At 36.4% G+C, this 17,985-nt stretch overlaps 2 protein-coding genes across 7 annotated transcripts in view; one reads left to right on the top strand and one right to left on the bottom strand.

The window, feature by feature from the left end:
* Positions 1–387: 387 nt before the first annotated feature.
* DTWD1 (DTW domain containing 1) lies at positions 388–14,397 on the bottom strand. Of its 5 annotated transcripts, none has more exons than XM_011967317.1 (4): positions 14,256–14,397; positions 9,973–10,291; positions 3,286–3,433; positions 388–1,086 (listed from the first exon to the last, which is right to left on the bottom strand). In XM_011967317.1, exons 2-4 carry the CDS (start codon positions 10,234–10,236, stop codon positions 1,007–1,009), a joined length of 492 nt encoding a protein of 163 aa, XP_011822707.1. In that variant the 5' UTR covers positions 10,237–10,291; positions 14,256–14,397; the 3' UTR covers positions 388–1,006. The 5 variants fall into 5 exon arrangements, with proteins under 5 accessions (XP_011822707.1, XP_011822702.1, XP_011822706.1 ...); XM_011967312.1 differs by having other exon boundaries at positions 3,290–3,433; XM_011967316.1 differs by having other exon boundaries at positions 3,290–3,421; positions 14,256–14,349.
* Positions 14,398–14,447: 50 nt separating this feature from the next.
* The window catches only part of FAM227B (family with sequence similarity 227, member B), a 279,211-nt gene continuing 275,673 nt past the window's right edge, over positions 14,448–17,985 (top strand). The window contains exons 1-2 of one of the 2 annotated variants that reach the window (XM_011967307.1): positions 14,558–14,674; positions 15,187–15,243. The gene's annotated coding sequence lies outside the window, so the exon portion shown is untranslated. Of the gene's footprint in view, positions 14,675–15,186; positions 15,244–17,985 lie in introns of both variants that reach the window. The other variant, XM_011967306.1, reaches the window with a different exon arrangement.

Genomic DNA, 17,985 nt, shown 5'->3' with positions numbered 1-17,985 from the left:
GCCTGTTATCTCAGCTACTAGCGAGGTTGAGACAGGAGAATCGCCTGACCCCAGGAGGCAGAGGTTGCAGTGAGCCAAGATTGTGCCACTGCCAGCCTAGGCAACAGAGCAAGACTCCCTCTCAGAAAACGACAACAACAAACCTATAAGGCAAAAAACAAAAAACAAAAGAGAAGATCTAACTTCTTAGTAAATGTGTTCACCATTAGGGTGTTTATAAAAGAGATGTCATTCTTTATTAATATAGGAGAATATTCTTATTCTTAGAAAATGTACACTTAGGCTGGACATGGTAGCTCATGCCTGTAATCCCAGCAGTTTGGGAGGCCATGGCAGGAGGATCACCTGAGGTCAGGAGTTTGAGACAAGCCTGGCCAACATGGCGAATCCCTGTCTCTACTAAAAACACAAAATTTAGGCAGGTGTGGTGGTGGGCACCTGTAATCCTAGCTACTTGGGAGGCTGAGGTGGGAGGATCACTTGAACCCAGGAGGAGGAGGGTTGCAGTGAGCCAAGATTGCACCATTGCACTCCAGCCTGGGCAACAGACTGGGACTGTCTCAAACAAAAAAAGGAAAATGTATACTTAATATTTAAGGGTAAAGTGTTACAAAGCCTGAAACTTAATTGATCAATCAAAAATATATATAATATATAAATACACACTCACATATATAATAAAGAGAAATAGAGAAATAAAGTAAATGTGGCAAAATGTATAGGTATTCAATGCAACTCTTCTTTCAAATTATCTGTAAGTTTGAAGCTTTTTCAAAACAAGTCTGAGGGAGGAACAGTCCAAAAAAACATTTTTTTTTTTTTTTTACCTTGAAGTCGCTCATCAGTGAATATTTTGTTTGTTTGGTTCCAGGTACTATCTATAAATATAATTTTTTTCAGTGGTGTGCCTTTGCACTTGCTGTCATTCAAATCACAGAACTGTTGTTCTTCAGTTCTTTTGCGTTTAAAAGATGGCTTGTCAGGGTCATCATTTTTGCCTCTAACATTATTTTGAATCCTTTTTTGCAGATGAAAAGAAATATCTTTTATTGAGATAGACTGAGGTCCAGGAAAAACGAGTGCAACCTAAAACAAAGAAAATTGGGTTAGCAGTGTGCTACTATGATCTTCAAAATATATAAATTTTGATTGACTTAAAATTTTAAGAAAGACATGTTGCATATCTGAGAAACAAGCATTAGGTTGGTTCTATTGTATATGGTTCTTTAATATGTATGGTAAAGTTTTTGGCTCTCCCCTAGTAATTTATAATCATAATATACTAATTAAAACTATTATTTCAAAATAAGTTATTCACTGACTGATAGATGCCAAGTTAATCACACTTGAAATAAAAAGATTAAATTATATAATTTTTCATAAGATAAAAAGCAAAGTACATGATACTTTGTAAAAGAACCACTGAAAACTGTTCAATGATTAAATGCCATTTGCGTCTATATCATAAGCCAAAGATAAAACAAATGATACAGTGAATGCTGGTGAGGAAATGGTGGTTTGAGGGCAGGATTAAATAGCATAACTCTTCATGGAAGCAATTTGACAATTTAAATCAAGAGTCTTAAAATTATTCATACCCTTTGGTTCAACCATTTCATTATGGGAATGTAATAAAATAAACCTAAACACAGACGCTTACAATATCTAAGTATATTTATTACAGTGAAAAATTAAAATGAAAAAAATCTAACTTTCCAGGAAAAATTACATAAGTATGATACCTGTTTTCTTTCAGCACATTTTTACTGAGATTTATATTATTAGAGCTTCCAATGTCTGAACAGCTCCTGGCACAAAGCAGGCACCAAGTAAATATTTGTTAAATGAATAAACGTTGGAGAATCAAGGGAATTTTATCCCCATATGTTTCTTTATTTCCCAAATTTTCTTCAATGAGCATACACATTTTTAAAATAAAAAGATAGAAACAAAATCATAATAAAATAAAATTAAGTAACAAAAAGTCGTGGTCGGGCACAGTGCCTGTAATCCCAGCACGTTGGGAGGCCAAGGTGAGAGGATCACTTGAGCCCTAGCAGTTCGAGCCCAGCCTGGGCAACATAGTGAGACTTGTCTCTACAAAGAATAAAAACATTAGCTGGGAGTAGTGGTGCAACTCCCATGGCCTCAGCTACTCAGGAGCCTGAGGTATGGGGATTGCTTGGGCCCAGAAGTTTAAGGCTACAGCAAGCTGGGATCATGCCACTGCATTCCAGCCTGGGCAACAGAGCAAAACTCTGTTAAAAAGCAAAAACCTTGAATTTTATAAATTTCAAAGTTGTCAAAGTTTTTAAATATTCATAATACATGTCTATATTTCTCCCTATATCCGGTTAGCAAAGTCCAGAGCTTCTGAATTTTCTTAGATTATAAACATATCACATCTCCTTACAGAACATAGCACTACATTCTATTTAATCAACTTAAATGGAGTCTAGCTGACCAGAGAAGAAACATTTTCCTAGATCCAAAACTCAAATATTATTTACAAACATAATTTTTTATATAAACTCAACCAAAAAAAGATATATAGATATAAACAGAAAAGTAAAAATTTACCAAGTTCTTCCTGGAACAAATGAATGCACTAATTTCGAATTTTGTTTCTATATTAGCCACACCAACAAATGGCCTCCAAGAGACCAAAAGGCTTTTACATGCTTCTTTTAGTACCCAAGGCCTAATTTTTTGAGACACATTGTAAAATTACTTTTCTCCAAGAAGACCCATAATATCTCACCAATGTGACAATTCCAACTGGGTGAAAACCAATTAAGAATCTAAAAATGACCAAGGAAGGCCTCTGAGCAGCTGAAAGAAATGTTATAAAGGCTATGCACTAAAGCTCTTAATTTAGGAGGATTCCTGAATATCCTAACTCAGTCTTTCTTCTTTTAGAGAAATTCCAACAATATTTGTAATCTGGTTTCCCAGTTTGCATCAAATTAGATCATCTATATGTAGCACAAACAGGAGAAGGAGAAGAGAAAAAGTAAAAGCAGGCACAATAATATTGGCAAGGAGTAAAAACCTGAAGAAATAAGGCAGAAGAGCTATAAAATGCAGACTCAAAAACACATAGCAGTCTAGAATCATCTGATCTTTGAAGATATCAATGAAATAAACTCTATATTGTCTAATGCTACCTAAGCATAATTCTTTATTAAGAAAAATATTAAATTATGTTTGAGTAAGATCAGAAAGGCAATGGAGGTTAAAATTCATTTGTATATCCAATGTGAAGAGTCATAAAAGCTAAGTTGCCTACTTCATGGTCCTTTTCTTCATATTCTGGAATACAAGGATACGTGTAAATGTCTACAAATTCAGGTGCTAAGAGTTTTGCATGTATAGCAGTACTTTTGCCATCTGTTTCATTTGGATGTTTAATGATGTCAATCTTCAACGGAAGCTAAAGGTAAAAAAAAAAGGACAAATAAAAAATATATAAACATTCTAATTTTTATGTTAATAAAAAGGGTCTTTAAAGCTAAATAGGAAGCTTACAATAAATTTCTATAAATACACATACGGTTTAAAAGATATACCAGAATATTAAGAATGGTGATCGTTACAAAACCAACCCAAATTTCTTTCTTGGCATTGTTAATCATGTATTAGGACAACTATTTTCAACTCATTTAACATAGAATCTTCTCCTAAAGCAGAGCTCCAATGTCATTTTCATTTAAGTTATATTAACTCCAATTCTTTGCATTTCACTATATGTGCCAAGGACATTTTTATAAATTCTATAAACTCTAGGTTTGCCTATTTTATGCTATTTTATTTTATTTTTATTTCTTTATCTTGAGATGGACTCTCACTCTGCCACCCAGGCTAGAGTGCAGTGGTGTGATCTCGGCTCACTGCAACCTCCATCTCCTGGGTTAAGCAATTCTGCCTCAGCCTCCCAAGTAGCTGGCATTACAGGCACCTGCCACCATGCCCAGCTAATTGTTGTATTTTTTTAGTAGAGATGGGTTTTCACCATGTTGGCCAGGTTGGTCTTGAACTCCTGACCTCAAGTGATCCACCTGTCTCAGCCTCCCAAGCGTTCAGATTACGAGTGAGCCACCATACCCGGCCTCTTATGTTATTTTAAAAGGAAATGTAAGTTTGGGCAAAAAGTTTCAGATCTAAAATTCAAGTTGAAATTCTGTTCCTTATACATACTTTCAAGTCAAAACTGATATCCTTTGCAGGAAACATCGTGATTTTCGGCATCACATTTTCAACAGCACAAATTAAATAATTATCAATTAAAAAATAGTAACAATAGGTCTAAGAGGTGTAATCTTTATATCACAAAACTCTCTTCAAAATCATGTTGCCTAAATAGTCCCCATTCTTTCTGGCACCAAGAAGGACTGGTTTCTTGAAAGACAATTTTTCCATAGACCAGGGTTAGGAGAGAGGGTTTGGGGATGATTCGAGTGCATTACACTTATTGTGCACTTTATTTCTATTATTATTACATGATAATATATAATGAAATAACTATACAACTCACCATAATGTAGAATCAGTGGGAGCGTGAGCTTGTTTTCCTGCAACTTGATGGTCCCATCTGGGGGCGATGGGAGACAGTGACAGATCTTCAGGCATTAGATTCTCATAAGGAGTGTGCAATCTAGGTCCTTTGTATGCACAGTTCACAACAGGGTTCATGCTCCTATGAGAATCTAACACTGCCACTGATCTGACAGGAGGCAGAGCTCAGGTGGTAATGTGAGTGATGGGGAGTGACTGTAAATACAGACAGAGACTTTGCTTGCTCTCCAACAGCTCACCTCTTCGTGTGTGGCCTGGTTCCTTAGGACTGGTACTGGTCTGTGGTCTGGGGATTGGGGACCCCTGTTGCCTAAGTATCTCCCTTAAAGTTTCATTATTTGTTATAGATGTTGTCTGTAACATGTCTCTACGCAAAAATAATATTCTCTTGGATTTCTTAAATTACATTTTTCTTATTTCACTTTGGCTTTTTGGTTTAGCTCTCTTTGTAATGCTTATACAAGCACTGCATTCAGCCATGATTATGAAAAAAATGCTAGGTCACATCTCCCTTACTATATATAAGAAACCCTCTGGAGATGTGTTCTTGACTTCAGCTTTTAAATGACCTTTTGTTTTATTTAGTAGTTCCCACCATCTCCAAGTTCCCATCCCATACTAAATAAGTAGGATTCTAGGAATTTACCCTGGGCATACTATTTTACCCTGGAGGACAAAACTATTTTTCTTACGTCTTAAACTGTACATATTTAAAGTGTACAATCTAAAAAGTTTTAACATACATTAAATCCTTGAATCCATTGCTACAGTCAAAATAATGATTTGCCATTATCAAGTCTTCTCATGCTCTTCTTCCTTCTCCTCTCACCATCAACCACTGCCCTCCTCAGGCAATCAGTAATCCACTGCCACTATAGTTTGTACTTTCTAGAATTTTATATAAATGAAATCATACAATGTACACTCTTCATTTGACTTTAGCTAAGAATAGTTATTTTGAGGTTCTTCCATGTTGTGTGTGTGTCATTAGTTCCAAAACTATTTTTGAATGGAGCAGCTACTAAATAATTCCAATTTCAAATTTTTTTCTTCCTGGACAATTATGTTGGGGACAGAACAGTAAAAATAACACACCCCAGGAGGACCTTGGCCTACAAATAGTTTTCAATTAGGGTTTCAAACACTGTATCTCCTACTCTCCCCGCTTAGGCCTAGCAATCATTTATAAGTTAGGCCCAATTGCTTCTAATCATCAAACCAACTTCTAATTACGGAACATTTACCATTTAAGTAGGCAGTTCACAAATGATTTTACGTCAGTCTACTTCTGGCTGAACACTACATCAGAATTTCCTCATGACGATCGGTTTCAGTTGACACTATTTTCCCTCTCCCTACGGTCCCTGAGCACCATGTCAGTATTATCTTAGCCCAGGGAAGGTAGGAAATAAGAAAAGAAAAAAAAGCAGATCATGACAAGAAAAGAAAAAGAAAGCAGATCATAAAAGTGACCTTCTTATATGACTGATGAGTAAAGTTGAAAATTCCAAAAGTTATCAATATTTCTGACCAGCTAGCTATCTTGGAGGGTATCATTTATATTAAGAACAGAGGAGTGTTATTGACAAATTTTATAAATCATGTGCCTAGCCTATTTTTTAATTATATGATAAAATAAAAAGCTTTATGAACTAAAGTCTGCAAGCATAATATAATTATGCAAAACCTGTACACAATCCAGGTATTGTTAGTTCTCCGTGAGCATGAGATCTCTCGCATCATAAAATCAAAGCACAGAAACAGATCAAATCATGGAAATCCATGTTTGTGTTCTAGTTCACACATGTTAAAAGAAGATTATTTCTTAAATAATGACAAGAGTACAGAGTAACAATAATAGTGTTGACCACACAGGAACAGAAAACCAAACAACCAAACAACGCATGTTCTCATTCGTAAGTGGGAGTTGAACAATGAGAACACATGGACACAGGCAGGGGAACATCACACACTGGAGCCTGTCTGGGGGTGGGGGGCTAGGGGAGGGATAGCATTAGGACAAATACCTAATGTAGATGATGGGTGCAGCAAACCACCATGGCATGTTTATATCTATATAACAAAACTGCAAGTTCTGCACATATATCCAAGAACTTAAAGTATAAAAATAAAAAAAAAAGAAAGAAAGAAAAAAAATTTTTGCTTTTTTACAAGCTACAAAAACACTGCTCTGAGGCTTCGTATGGACATTAAAGCTTAACTGTGTTAAAAAAAAAAAAATAGTGTTGACCAGAGGGCAGTCTTAGTAGAGGCGTTCTGTTTTCAAACAAGTAAAGAATATCAATCAGCTCTCTAACACCTATGTTTTATAAAAGAGACTTACCACAAATCTTTCCACCCAAGTTTATCAAAACGCTACTGACAAGGAGACCTCAGCATTTTCCCATGGGATTATCAACTTTCCCCAAGACAGCCTTTTAAATTCTAGGCTCTAGATTCCTATGGCCTACTGAAGTGTAACCATTGTAACATTGTACCATAGTGCAGTACTCATATGCTTGTGACGATCCTGATGTAAACAAACCTATTGCACTGCCAGTCATAAAAAAGCATGCTATACAATAAATGCTTAATAATGATAATATAAATCTGTTACTGGTTTATGTATTTACTATACTACACTTAATTTTTTTAGTTTTAGAGTTACTCATCCTAATTAGAAAAAAGAAATGTTAACTGTAAAACAGCCTCAGGCAGGTCCTTAAGGAGGTATTCCAGAAGAAGGCATTGCTATCACAGGAGATGACAGCTCCATACATTGCCCCTGAAGAGCTTCCAGTGGGACAAGATGTGGAGGTGGAAGAAGACCGTGACACTGATGATCCTGACACTGTGTAAGCCTAGGGTAATGTGTTTGTGTCTTAGTTTTCAACAAAAAAGTTTAAAAAGTAAAAATAAATAAACAATAAAAATAGGAAAAAGGTTATAGGATAAGAATATAAAGAAATAAAATATTTTTGTTCAGCTGTACAATGTGTTTGTGTTTAAAGTTAAGTGTTATCACAAGTTTTTAAAAAAGCTTATAAAGTAAAAAAGTCACAGTAAGCTTATTATTGAAGAAAAATATTTTTCATAAATGTAGTCTACCCTAAGTATACAGTGTTTATAAAAACTACAATAGTGTACAGTAATATCACAGGCCTTCACATTCACTCATAACTCACCATTGACTCACCAAGAACAACTTCCAGTCCTGCAAACTCCATTCATGCTAAGTGCCCATAAAAGATTACTATTTTTATACTGTACTTCTACTGTACGTTTCTATGCTTATATTTGTTTAGATACACTAATATCATTGTGTGTACAACTACGTACAGTATGCAGTACAGCAACATGCTGTACAGATTTTGTAGGCTAGGAGCCATAGGTATAGCCCACGTGTGTAGTAGGCTATACTATGAAGGTTGTGTAAGTACATCTAAGATGTTCGCACAACAGTGAATTTGCCTAACGACTCATTTCTGAGGACACATTTCTCAGGATGTATCCCTGTCATTAGGAGACATATGACTATATTTATGAATGCATTCCCTGGACTAAAATTGGGAGGGAATTACTCATTATACTGTCATCCTCTCTTTCTAAGTAGGCTATCTAAAAGCAAATGCTGAATGATTTGTTAAAATAAAACTAAAAATTAGAAAGAACATTTTGCAGAGTTGTTATTACCATTAATGTATATTAAAGTATCAACTTTCATACAAGACCATTAAAATATAAACACTTTAGAAAACTCTGCACAGTCTAGACCATCTTGAGATGATCAAACACTAATGTCTTGAGTCATTTCTATTAAATGGTGTATATTAGACCACTGATTTGGAAAATACCCTCTAATATTAAATATCTATGAAAATATCAGCCCTGTAACTACATTACTGATTTTTATTATTATAATATGCAATCCATTTTTTAATATAATACACCTTAGGATAAAACTTTTAATGGAATCCCTTCTTTATGTGGCTATGAGAGAAATGTAAGATATAATAATTCTACGTATACTTCAAAAACCATACTTCAAAATGTAACATTCCTATAAGATAATGGGAAACTTGAAAATAATTATTACCCTCAAGTTCTTGGTTTTTCTGAGCAAACTGTGAAGCTTAAATTCCACACTTACTTATTCTTGGCTAGTAAACTTTCCATTAGCCTATATATGTGATTTTAGACGCAGAGGAGACCATGGACTGGCCAAGATGATATAGGCTAAATTGAAATTCAAATAAAATATGAGTGTCAAAGTACTTTTCTTACTTCAAATTTAAATGAAATTTAAAATCATCAAAACAAATATTTTAAAATATAGCTACAACTCATTTTTTTTACTGGAAAGTTCTTATGAGTCCATGTGTAGAGTTTAGTCTCTCTAAAGTGTTAATAAACAGTAGTCAAATTTTATACATTAATTGATTTACTCCTAAAGTTTGGGATACTGTTAGACAAGTTAACATATATATAATAAATTCTTCTTTGATTATGTAGACATGATGCTCTACAGATCTTTTACCTATACAAAAGTAGTCTTGGTAAACACCAAAAACTATAAAGGTAAGCAATCAATTCGAATGACCTTTTAAATCAGGCTTAAAATCACTCTAAAATCACACAGCCCAGGGAATTGGTCTTAGTTTTCAAATTTTACTTTATTTTCATTTTGGTCAATGAAATCTACTCCATCCCCATGTATAGGATAAGTAACAAAATCCTAGGTAAAAATCAACTCTAATTCTACTAGAATAGTGTTTTCTCAAGAAGCAGTCCAAAGACATGAGTTTTTGGAGCTCCTTCGGGGTGTCTATAAACTTATTTTTTAGTATTCATATGTTTATATCACACATTTTTTTCTTATATTGTAAATAAATTAAATCATTAATGAAAATTTAATGGGTTTCATTAAAAACACCAAGAGGTTTAGTAGTCTGCAGGACTAAATTTTCCATAAATACACTTCGTTTTCATAATGTTAGCAATGATAAATTCCTCTTCAAAAGGTTTACTTGTGCGATGTTCTTGTTCTTTGTTCAGAAGCCCAAGCTCCTTGTACTCTCGTTCCAAGCAACCCTCCCACTCTTGTTGTGCCCTGACATGCCCAAACATGTCCAGAAATGCCTTATACTATAACGGACAGACCACTCCTAACTCCTCCTTTTACAAATCGTGCATTTACCCTATTTGGAGAAGTTTAAGTCTTAGCCAACTGGAATCAGTTTAGATTGTGCGGTCCAACTCTAGCCAATAAGGGAAGGACACAGGGACAGGAACTTAATAAATAATAACATTATTTATTAAGTTTATCAATTAGAGTAGGTATACATGTTTTTTAAAAATCTATTTTCATACTTTCAAACAATTAAATTTCTTACTAACCTTCACAAGTGGAATCTGTTCAATAGGTACATTTTCAACTGGAACATAACATGTATAGCAGTAGAACATTCTGGAACCACCACATTTGAGACATTTTGATCTCCCACTTTGCTGAGCTTTTTGAAGAACTTCTTGAGATGCTAAACATAAGTTTTGAAGGGGATCTTCTGAAGCTATGGAAGTAGTTTGTGACTGTTTTGTTTCCACAAATTTTGAATTATTTTCTTCACTTCGTTTGAGAAATATAGGTGAATTGAGAGACATTCTTCATTCAAACCAAAGTTTAACAGCTATTTCTAAAACACATATCATAGGTGCACTGTAAAAAAAAAAAAAAAGTGTCAAGAGAAGGCAAAATAAAAACAGAAAACATTTTACTCAGTCTACAAAGAAAATTACTCAACTTAAGTCACAATTGTGTGCTGTTTTAGTACTTATTAAACATGTTTTAAACCACCAAATTGGCATACTTTAAAACATAAGATTAAAAGCAATAAACTCAAAGGTATTTCAAATATAAAGTTCAGGTACTGAGAATCCATTTTTCAAGAACGCTTTTTTTGTTCCAGAGATGGCAATTTTGTTTTCCAGATATTAGGAATGCAATGGTTTCATGTTAGCATCAGACAGGAATGTATTTAACCTGTTGGCTCTGACTTTGAACTGACATTAATGAAAAATAGAAGATTCTAGTGGGATTGGCAAAATTTAGTTGGTTATGTTCTAAAAGATATAGCCCTCTCCAACTTAAAACACACACTACGTGTGTGTGTGTGTGTGTGTGTGTACAAGTGTGCATATACATATACAACTAAATATCCAATAAAAAATAAGAGGCACCTACTACTCATTATAATTTATAAATTATCCCGTAAGGTAAAATATATTATTTTATAAATCTTAAAAATTTACAGAGTAACATTAATGTCCACTTACTCTAAGAATTTATGCTTTTTAAAAACATACATCATTCTGATTCTTTAGAACTAGAGAAAAACGGTAAAATAACTTTCTCACTTAATATTTTCTTCAAAGGGTGATAGCTGCCAAAATTGTTATCTGCATACCCTGTAAGGAAGATATCTTTCAAGGGAGAAACAACACTGGTGCCCTATTGATTTGATATGCATTCCACAGCTATAAAATAATTCTCTTATTATAAAGCCTTCTGGCATTGTGGTTTAACTACGAAGCTCCAGGCACTTTAAGTACAAACAGTGACAAGAGGAATGCTGTGACTCGAGCAGGACACGTTTTGTGGTCTCCCATATAGAAAGTGAACAATAAGTCCAGAGGAACATAAAATACAACATAATTTGCTGAGAAGTTGTTAGTGGCACTAATTTAATTACTCATCAAATGAATTTTTTTTTTTTAATTGTAAATCCCAGTGAGCTTGAGACCCAAATAAGGAGATGCAAAGACGCCGGTTATAGTAGAAAAAGGTACTAGCCAAATGTACCCAACGGGAAAACCAAAATACAGTAAATATTTTTGCTGTGTACTGATTAGGTACAGATTTACATTTTGGGTAAGAAAGCAGTATTTAAGAACAATGGTCCAAACCCTTCTTCCTAACACACAAATAGAAAATCTTACCTACTTCTGTCACTCCAAATCACCTGCCTAAAAATGGCTTTGATCTTTGTGACCATGCCCTAAATGACTAAAAGTGCAGGATATTAAGATGCCCTCTTTTCTTGAACCTCAGATTCTTTTAGGAATCACATGAAAATCGTAAACCTCATCCCCAGATGAATATACAGACACAATATTTTGCACACAATTTCAGGAGGTTTGGAGCTCTCCTAGAGTCCATCTGCGACCCAGGTAAAGAAGTTCCAAGCTTGGGAAGGGCCGGGCTTGGTGGCTCATGCCTTTAATACTAGCATTTGGGAGGTTAAGGTGGGAGGATTACTTGAGCACAGGAGTTTGAGAATAGTCTGGACAACAAAGTGAGATCCCATCTCTAAAACAGAGAAAAAAAAGTTTGGGAAGAGATCCTAATAGTCCCCAGAAATGAGAGTTGCAAATGCTCTGTTGGCATCTCTTTGCTGCACATAAGAAGCTAAGTTTCACCCAAACTCTCTTTGGGTTTGTCCTGGTGTTGCCTGAGGTTCTTACGGAGAAACATTTTGAGGCTTTAATAGTTCTGAGTTATTCAGATGATGTGATTCATCCTAAAAAATGAAATTTGATTGGACTAGCTTAACCTGACTTCATTTTCCTGGGTATTCCAGTAGCTATTTAGCGAGACTGCATGTGCCAAAGGACCAAGTATAGTGGGACTGAAAAATGAAGTCCCTGTGGATGTCATGAAAGTTACTGTGGTTGCCTGACATTTAACAGAAAACTATTGGTAAGTTTTTGGAGTTATCCTAGGACCCTCGACATGCATTCCTCCTAGAGATACCTCAGAAATAACACTTTGCAGTTCACAGACCTGCTATCCACATAACTAAATGGATATTAGTGAAACCTTATATAAATAACCTTCCTCTACAAAAATCAACCACCACAAATACCTGTAAGACAGTAAAAGAGAAATGTTTATGGCTCCACCTCCTAGTTCACCTACACTCTCTCACTTACGGCTGAGGTGGCCACGCAGAAGAGGCCAGCAATCGTAAATCATGGGCAGCTTCCTCCAATGGTCTCTGAAACTACATGATCAGGGTATCTATCCTAACCTAGCCAACAACCTGTCTCGACTGTGAGTAAATCATTTGTTGCAAATGGGGTTATTTAAAATCTTTAAAACATACTTGTTAACATCAAATATGTGCAAGGAAATACAATTTGAGTCATGGGGGCTAGAAATACTTAGAAAACATAAAGACTATTCCTAAGGAACTAACAATTTTAACACCTTGATGGTGCATCCATCATTCTGGAACTTAAGGCTAAAAATACATTAATTTTTTATTCCTCCTTCTACTCAATTTCCACCCCAAATTAATTATACTCACCAAGTTGCATCAATTCTACCTTGTACGTAATCCTCTATCTTCACCCTCAAAGTCAGGACTCTAATTCCGTTCCTTATTAACTCATAGATGGGTCACAGCAATGTCTTAAATCTCTTTATCTTTGAGTACTTATTATTGGTTCCACATATTTGACATGGAAAAATGCATTTATTGTGGAAGTACTTTAGCGAATCTATCCCCTCTCCCATTCAACTCTGTAAGAGCAGATTCCTTCCCGGATCTCACCTATCTCACCTATTACTGATTCTTAGGCAACAGGAGGCACTCAACACACTAGTTAACTAAATCAAAACCATACTGCAAAACACATCCAGGAAGTATCTCACTACTGAAGTATCTGACAAACTATCTGTATGGGCCATCTGCAGCCTAGCACAAGTGGCAGGCTGGCAATTTTTTTTTTTTCCAAAATAATAACAGAAAAAGCTCTTCCATTATTGCAAGCTGACTCACCTCCCAATGGAACATTATATAGACTCCCCTGTACTGTATTGTGGACCAATTCAGTATTAGGAAAAAAACAATTTTTCTTTAGTCTAGAGTATTTTTAAGAACTTGGACCTACAGGTCCAACATTCATTTTTCACAATCCAAGGTAGTACTCTTTTTTATACAGGATCAACGGCCCCTCCCACACCACCCGCCATATGGTAGCAGACTGTCTGGCCTTCGTTTTCATGGTGCATTGGGTTAGTCCTTAAATGCTGCGATCTAAAGTATCGATTTTACCATCCAACTTTGTGGACCTGGTGACCGAAAAATGTTAATATACTTCCTTATTTGTCCTACATTCCCAATAAATAATTTAGACGTAAGAAAAGGCTCTTTTGTTTATTATGTAACCACAACCTCAATATTTTAACTACACTGCATGGCATCGCTAATTCTACGTCTGTAAAAACGTCCCCTTCCGTAATAACCAAACCCCCACAAACCACTCCAAATACTAAAAAATAAAATAAAATAAAGTATAGGGTTCCTAGGGAACTGACTTTGCCAGGACATATTTTTCGTTGGGGCGGAATGCACCGAAAATCATTGGTAGGAAAAACAATTTTTTTTTTTTTTGAGGAAAAATTTGGAAACCTTTTCCCCAAAGGGCCCGCAAGATCCTAAAAAAGGCAAGAGACCGCGCAGGAACCGAGGATCCCCCTCACAGGCGACACCCAGCGCGACCTCCGCTAGGGTCCTGACAAAGAATGTCCACTTCCCGCGGCCGCACCTCCGGGGCCAGACCACTGGTCTCCAGAGAGGCGCGGAGACCTCCACCAGGGATCGGAGTGGTACTCAGACCTGCACACCCGCGAGTCCTCGAACAGCTCCACGCGTCTCCAGCTCCCCCCGAGCCCGAGCCACGCACCGGGCCGTGATAGCGCAGGGACCAGACGGAGCGCTTTCCCCGAGACACCAGAGGGAGGAGCCAGGCAGTTACTAGAGTCGTTGCTAGGGCTAGGGGCGCGCACAACGCAGACCGCAGGGCCTAAGCAAAAAGCCGGGAAGACAGCGGGGCGGGGTTAGACTGGAAGTTCCGCCTCAGCCTCTCTCTCAGCGGCGGTGTCGCACTTCTGAGAGGCTCTGGCGCGGGGCAGGGCCGTGTTCGTCTGGGACCCGCCTCAAGCCTCGCAGCCCTTCACCCGGTTTCCTCCCGATTCTTTGTGGGACAACATAATTGGGAAGCGGTTCTCGAAACATACTCTCAAGGCGTAGTTGCAGTGAGTTGTGAAGAAATGTTGATCCCAGAGAAAAGTTTGCATTTTGCCCACCTCAAAGATATTTCAGTTGTGAGAACTTGGTTATATTACTCTTTCGTAGCTATATCAATATCATTATTTCGTGCGCTGTATGGTAATGAAAGCTATTAGAAAAATCATTTGTATCTTTATGATTTAGTTTGCATAAAAACACGCATATAGAGTTAAGACTATTTTGTGTGTTTTTTCAGTTTGAAGTATAATATGTGGATGAGTTATTAGAACATTTGTCCGTGCCTCTCCCCAAAGAATGCCCAAACTGAAGTGCACTCTAACAACTAAGATTTTAAAACACAATGGTCAAATGCTGAGCAATGTTTTATTGAGCACTCTGAATTTATCGAGTGGTAGATAAAGGACATTACAATGCCCTAGAAGTGCTCACGATATCAAGTAAAGCATGTTAAATTTAAGTACAGAAAATGCAATATTCTTACTACTGAGATTAAAAAATGCAACTGAATACATTACAGGAATTTCAAGAAAGCTGAGAATGGAGTGGTCAATAAAGGCTTCTTTTTCGAACTTGGGTAAGGCCTTGAAGAATGATTTAGGTTTAGGATAGTGTTTTCAGCTGGAAAGGGGATTGTGTGGGACCCCATTAGTGGAGGTCTTGACCCATTTGTAAGCAAGGAAATCTCTTTACACTTAAAAAAAAAATTGAAACAATATAGATTGGAAATATCAGCGCATGTAAGTAAATTTAGTGTTACTTAGTAAAGTGCTGCTGTATGGAGCTTTTAATTATATATATGCATGTATGTGTGCACTAGGGCTTGTTTGTAAAATGTATTTCTTAGTGTATTTCAAACTCTAAAAAGTTTGAAAGCCAGTGATTTAGGGAGAAAGGTGAACTTTCTGGGTAGGGAAAGTAGAATAGCAAAGTCTATAAGCCAGGAATAAGTAATTCACACCCATTTTCCTTTTTAGCTTAACTCTAAGTTTTATCAAAATAGTTAAATTGCACAGATTAAAAAGTAAATGATACTATTTGTTAGATTGAGCATTGGGTTGCTATTGTATGTAATAAATTACTCCAAAATATGGTGGCTTAAAACAACCATTTTATTATGTTCACAGGTGATGTTGTCAGTAGGGCACAGTCATCAGCTTTTCTTTGGTAACTCAGAAAGACTAGAGTAGGCATGCTAGCAGAGCTTCTGTAACTATATGGCCGGGGCTTCCTCACAGTATGGCAGCAAGGTAGTCAGACTTCTTAGCTTAAACTCAGAGCTCCAAAGGGAGTGTTGCAATGAACAAAGCAAAAATTGCCTGACCTTTTCTGACCTTGCCTCAAAAAGTAATAGGGTGCTACTTCCCTCACTTTCTTTTGCTTACAAGTGTGTCAAAGTCCTGTTGCATTTTAGGAAAGGAGACATAGATCCCTCTTCTCAAAGGATTGGCAAATCTTGTCGATGTTTTAAAACCAGCGTAGTGAATTTACTTCTGTAACAGAAAACCCCAAAATATCAACAGTTTAATACATGCTTTGTTTTTTTTTTTTTTCTCACAAAAGATCCATTTTGGCTATTTCTAGTCAGATGAAATGTTAAATTCAAGGCCAAATGTTTTTATTTTTAATGGTTCTGCTGCCTTCTAGGACTAGCTTATCTGACAAGAAAGAAAGTATGGCGAATCACCCAACGTCAACCCTAAAAATGACATATATCAATTTGGCCACATTCTGTTGGCCAGAATTTAGTCCCAAGGCCCCTACTTTAACTGCAGTGGATTCTGGGAAATGTAGAGAAACACACACATATTGGTGAGCACTAACAGTTTGCCACATTCTGAGGTTAAAGAAAACCCTGTAGTCTCCAACCCTTTTACTCTATTCTCAATTCTGCTCACCAAAGGAAAATTCAAGTGTTTTAAATATTTTGTCTATTATCCACTATGTCTAAATATAGTTACATTGCAATTTCTTGGTTTTCCAATTTCAGACATTACCCATTGACTTTCTCCTACGAAAGGCAGTGATATAGGTCTTTTATAACAGTACCACCTCCAAGTGTGTGAACATTCCCTCTCTACCTCATACACTCTTCTTGTCCCTTTACCTATCAATATAGTGATATCATAGGCTTTGGCTAAATCAACATTTAGTGTTATCACTACTGTCTAGGTAAATGTCATTCAACCCCAAGGCACATAGCATATTAAGATCACATTCACTTTTAATACAACCTTTTACTTTCCTTTCTCTTAATAACTGCCATTTTTAACGTATTATTAATCTGTCCTCAAACACTTTGGCAAACTGCTAAAGCATCACAGTGAAATACATCAGATAATCCAGTAGATGTTTTTTTCCTTACAGATACTCTTCCTACAGCGTTACAACCTTTAGTTTATTCAGGATTGCTGGTTTCTGCAATGTAATACTGTTCTCCTGTGTGTTAGATCACTTGTTTCCTTTTTCTTTGTTTAATCCCTTTTTAAAAATGAACTACATCCCCTAATGCCTTCCTGAAAAAAGGTAAATAGGAGTGTAGTAGACAGAATAATGACCCCCAAAGATGTCTATATCCTAATCTTAAGAACCTATTGATATTTTATCTTATATGGCAAAAGGAACTGCATATGTGATTAAGGAGATGGGGAAAATTACCCTGGATTATCTGGATGGCTGGACATAATCAAAGAGTCCTTATAAGAGGGAGACAAGATGTCAAGAGAGGGGATAAGATTCTACACTGCTGGCTTTGAAGATAGAGGGAGGAGTTCTGAGCAAAGGATAGCAGGGGACTGCTAGAAGCCCCCTTTCTCACAAAAAGATCTTCTGGGAGAAAAAAAATTATGTGTATTAAACCATCGATATTTTGCGTTTTTTTGTTACGCAAGTAAATTTACTATGCTGGGCGACAAGAGTGAAACTGCGTCACATACACACACACAAAACATGAAAAGAGCATAGCCCTGCAGACCCATTTCAGATTCCTGACCTCTAGACCTGTGAAATAATAAACTGTGATTTTTTTTTAAATTTTTTTTTTATTATACTTTAAGTTCTAGGGTACATGTGCATAACATGCAGGTTTGTTACATATGTATACTGGTGTCATGTTCGTGTGCTGCACCCATCAACTCATCAGCACCCATCAACTCGTCATTTACATCAGGTATAACTCCCAATGCAAACCCTCCCCCTTCCCCCCTCCCCTTGATAGGCCCCGGTGTATGATGTTCCCCTTCCCGAGTCCAAGTGATCTCATTGTTCAGTTCCCACCTATGAGTGAGAACATGTGGTGTTTGGTTTTCTGTTCTTGCAA

Source organism: Mandrillus leucophaeus, unplaced genomic scaffold (assembly GCF_000951045.1).
Source record: "Mandrillus leucophaeus isolate KB7577 unplaced genomic scaffold, Mleu.le_1.0 Scaffold798, whole genome shotgun sequence".
Classification (NCBI taxonomy): domain Eukaryota; kingdom Metazoa; phylum Chordata; class Mammalia; order Primates; family Cercopithecidae; genus Mandrillus; species Mandrillus leucophaeus.
This window is presented reverse-complemented; position numbering and strand designations above follow the sequence as displayed.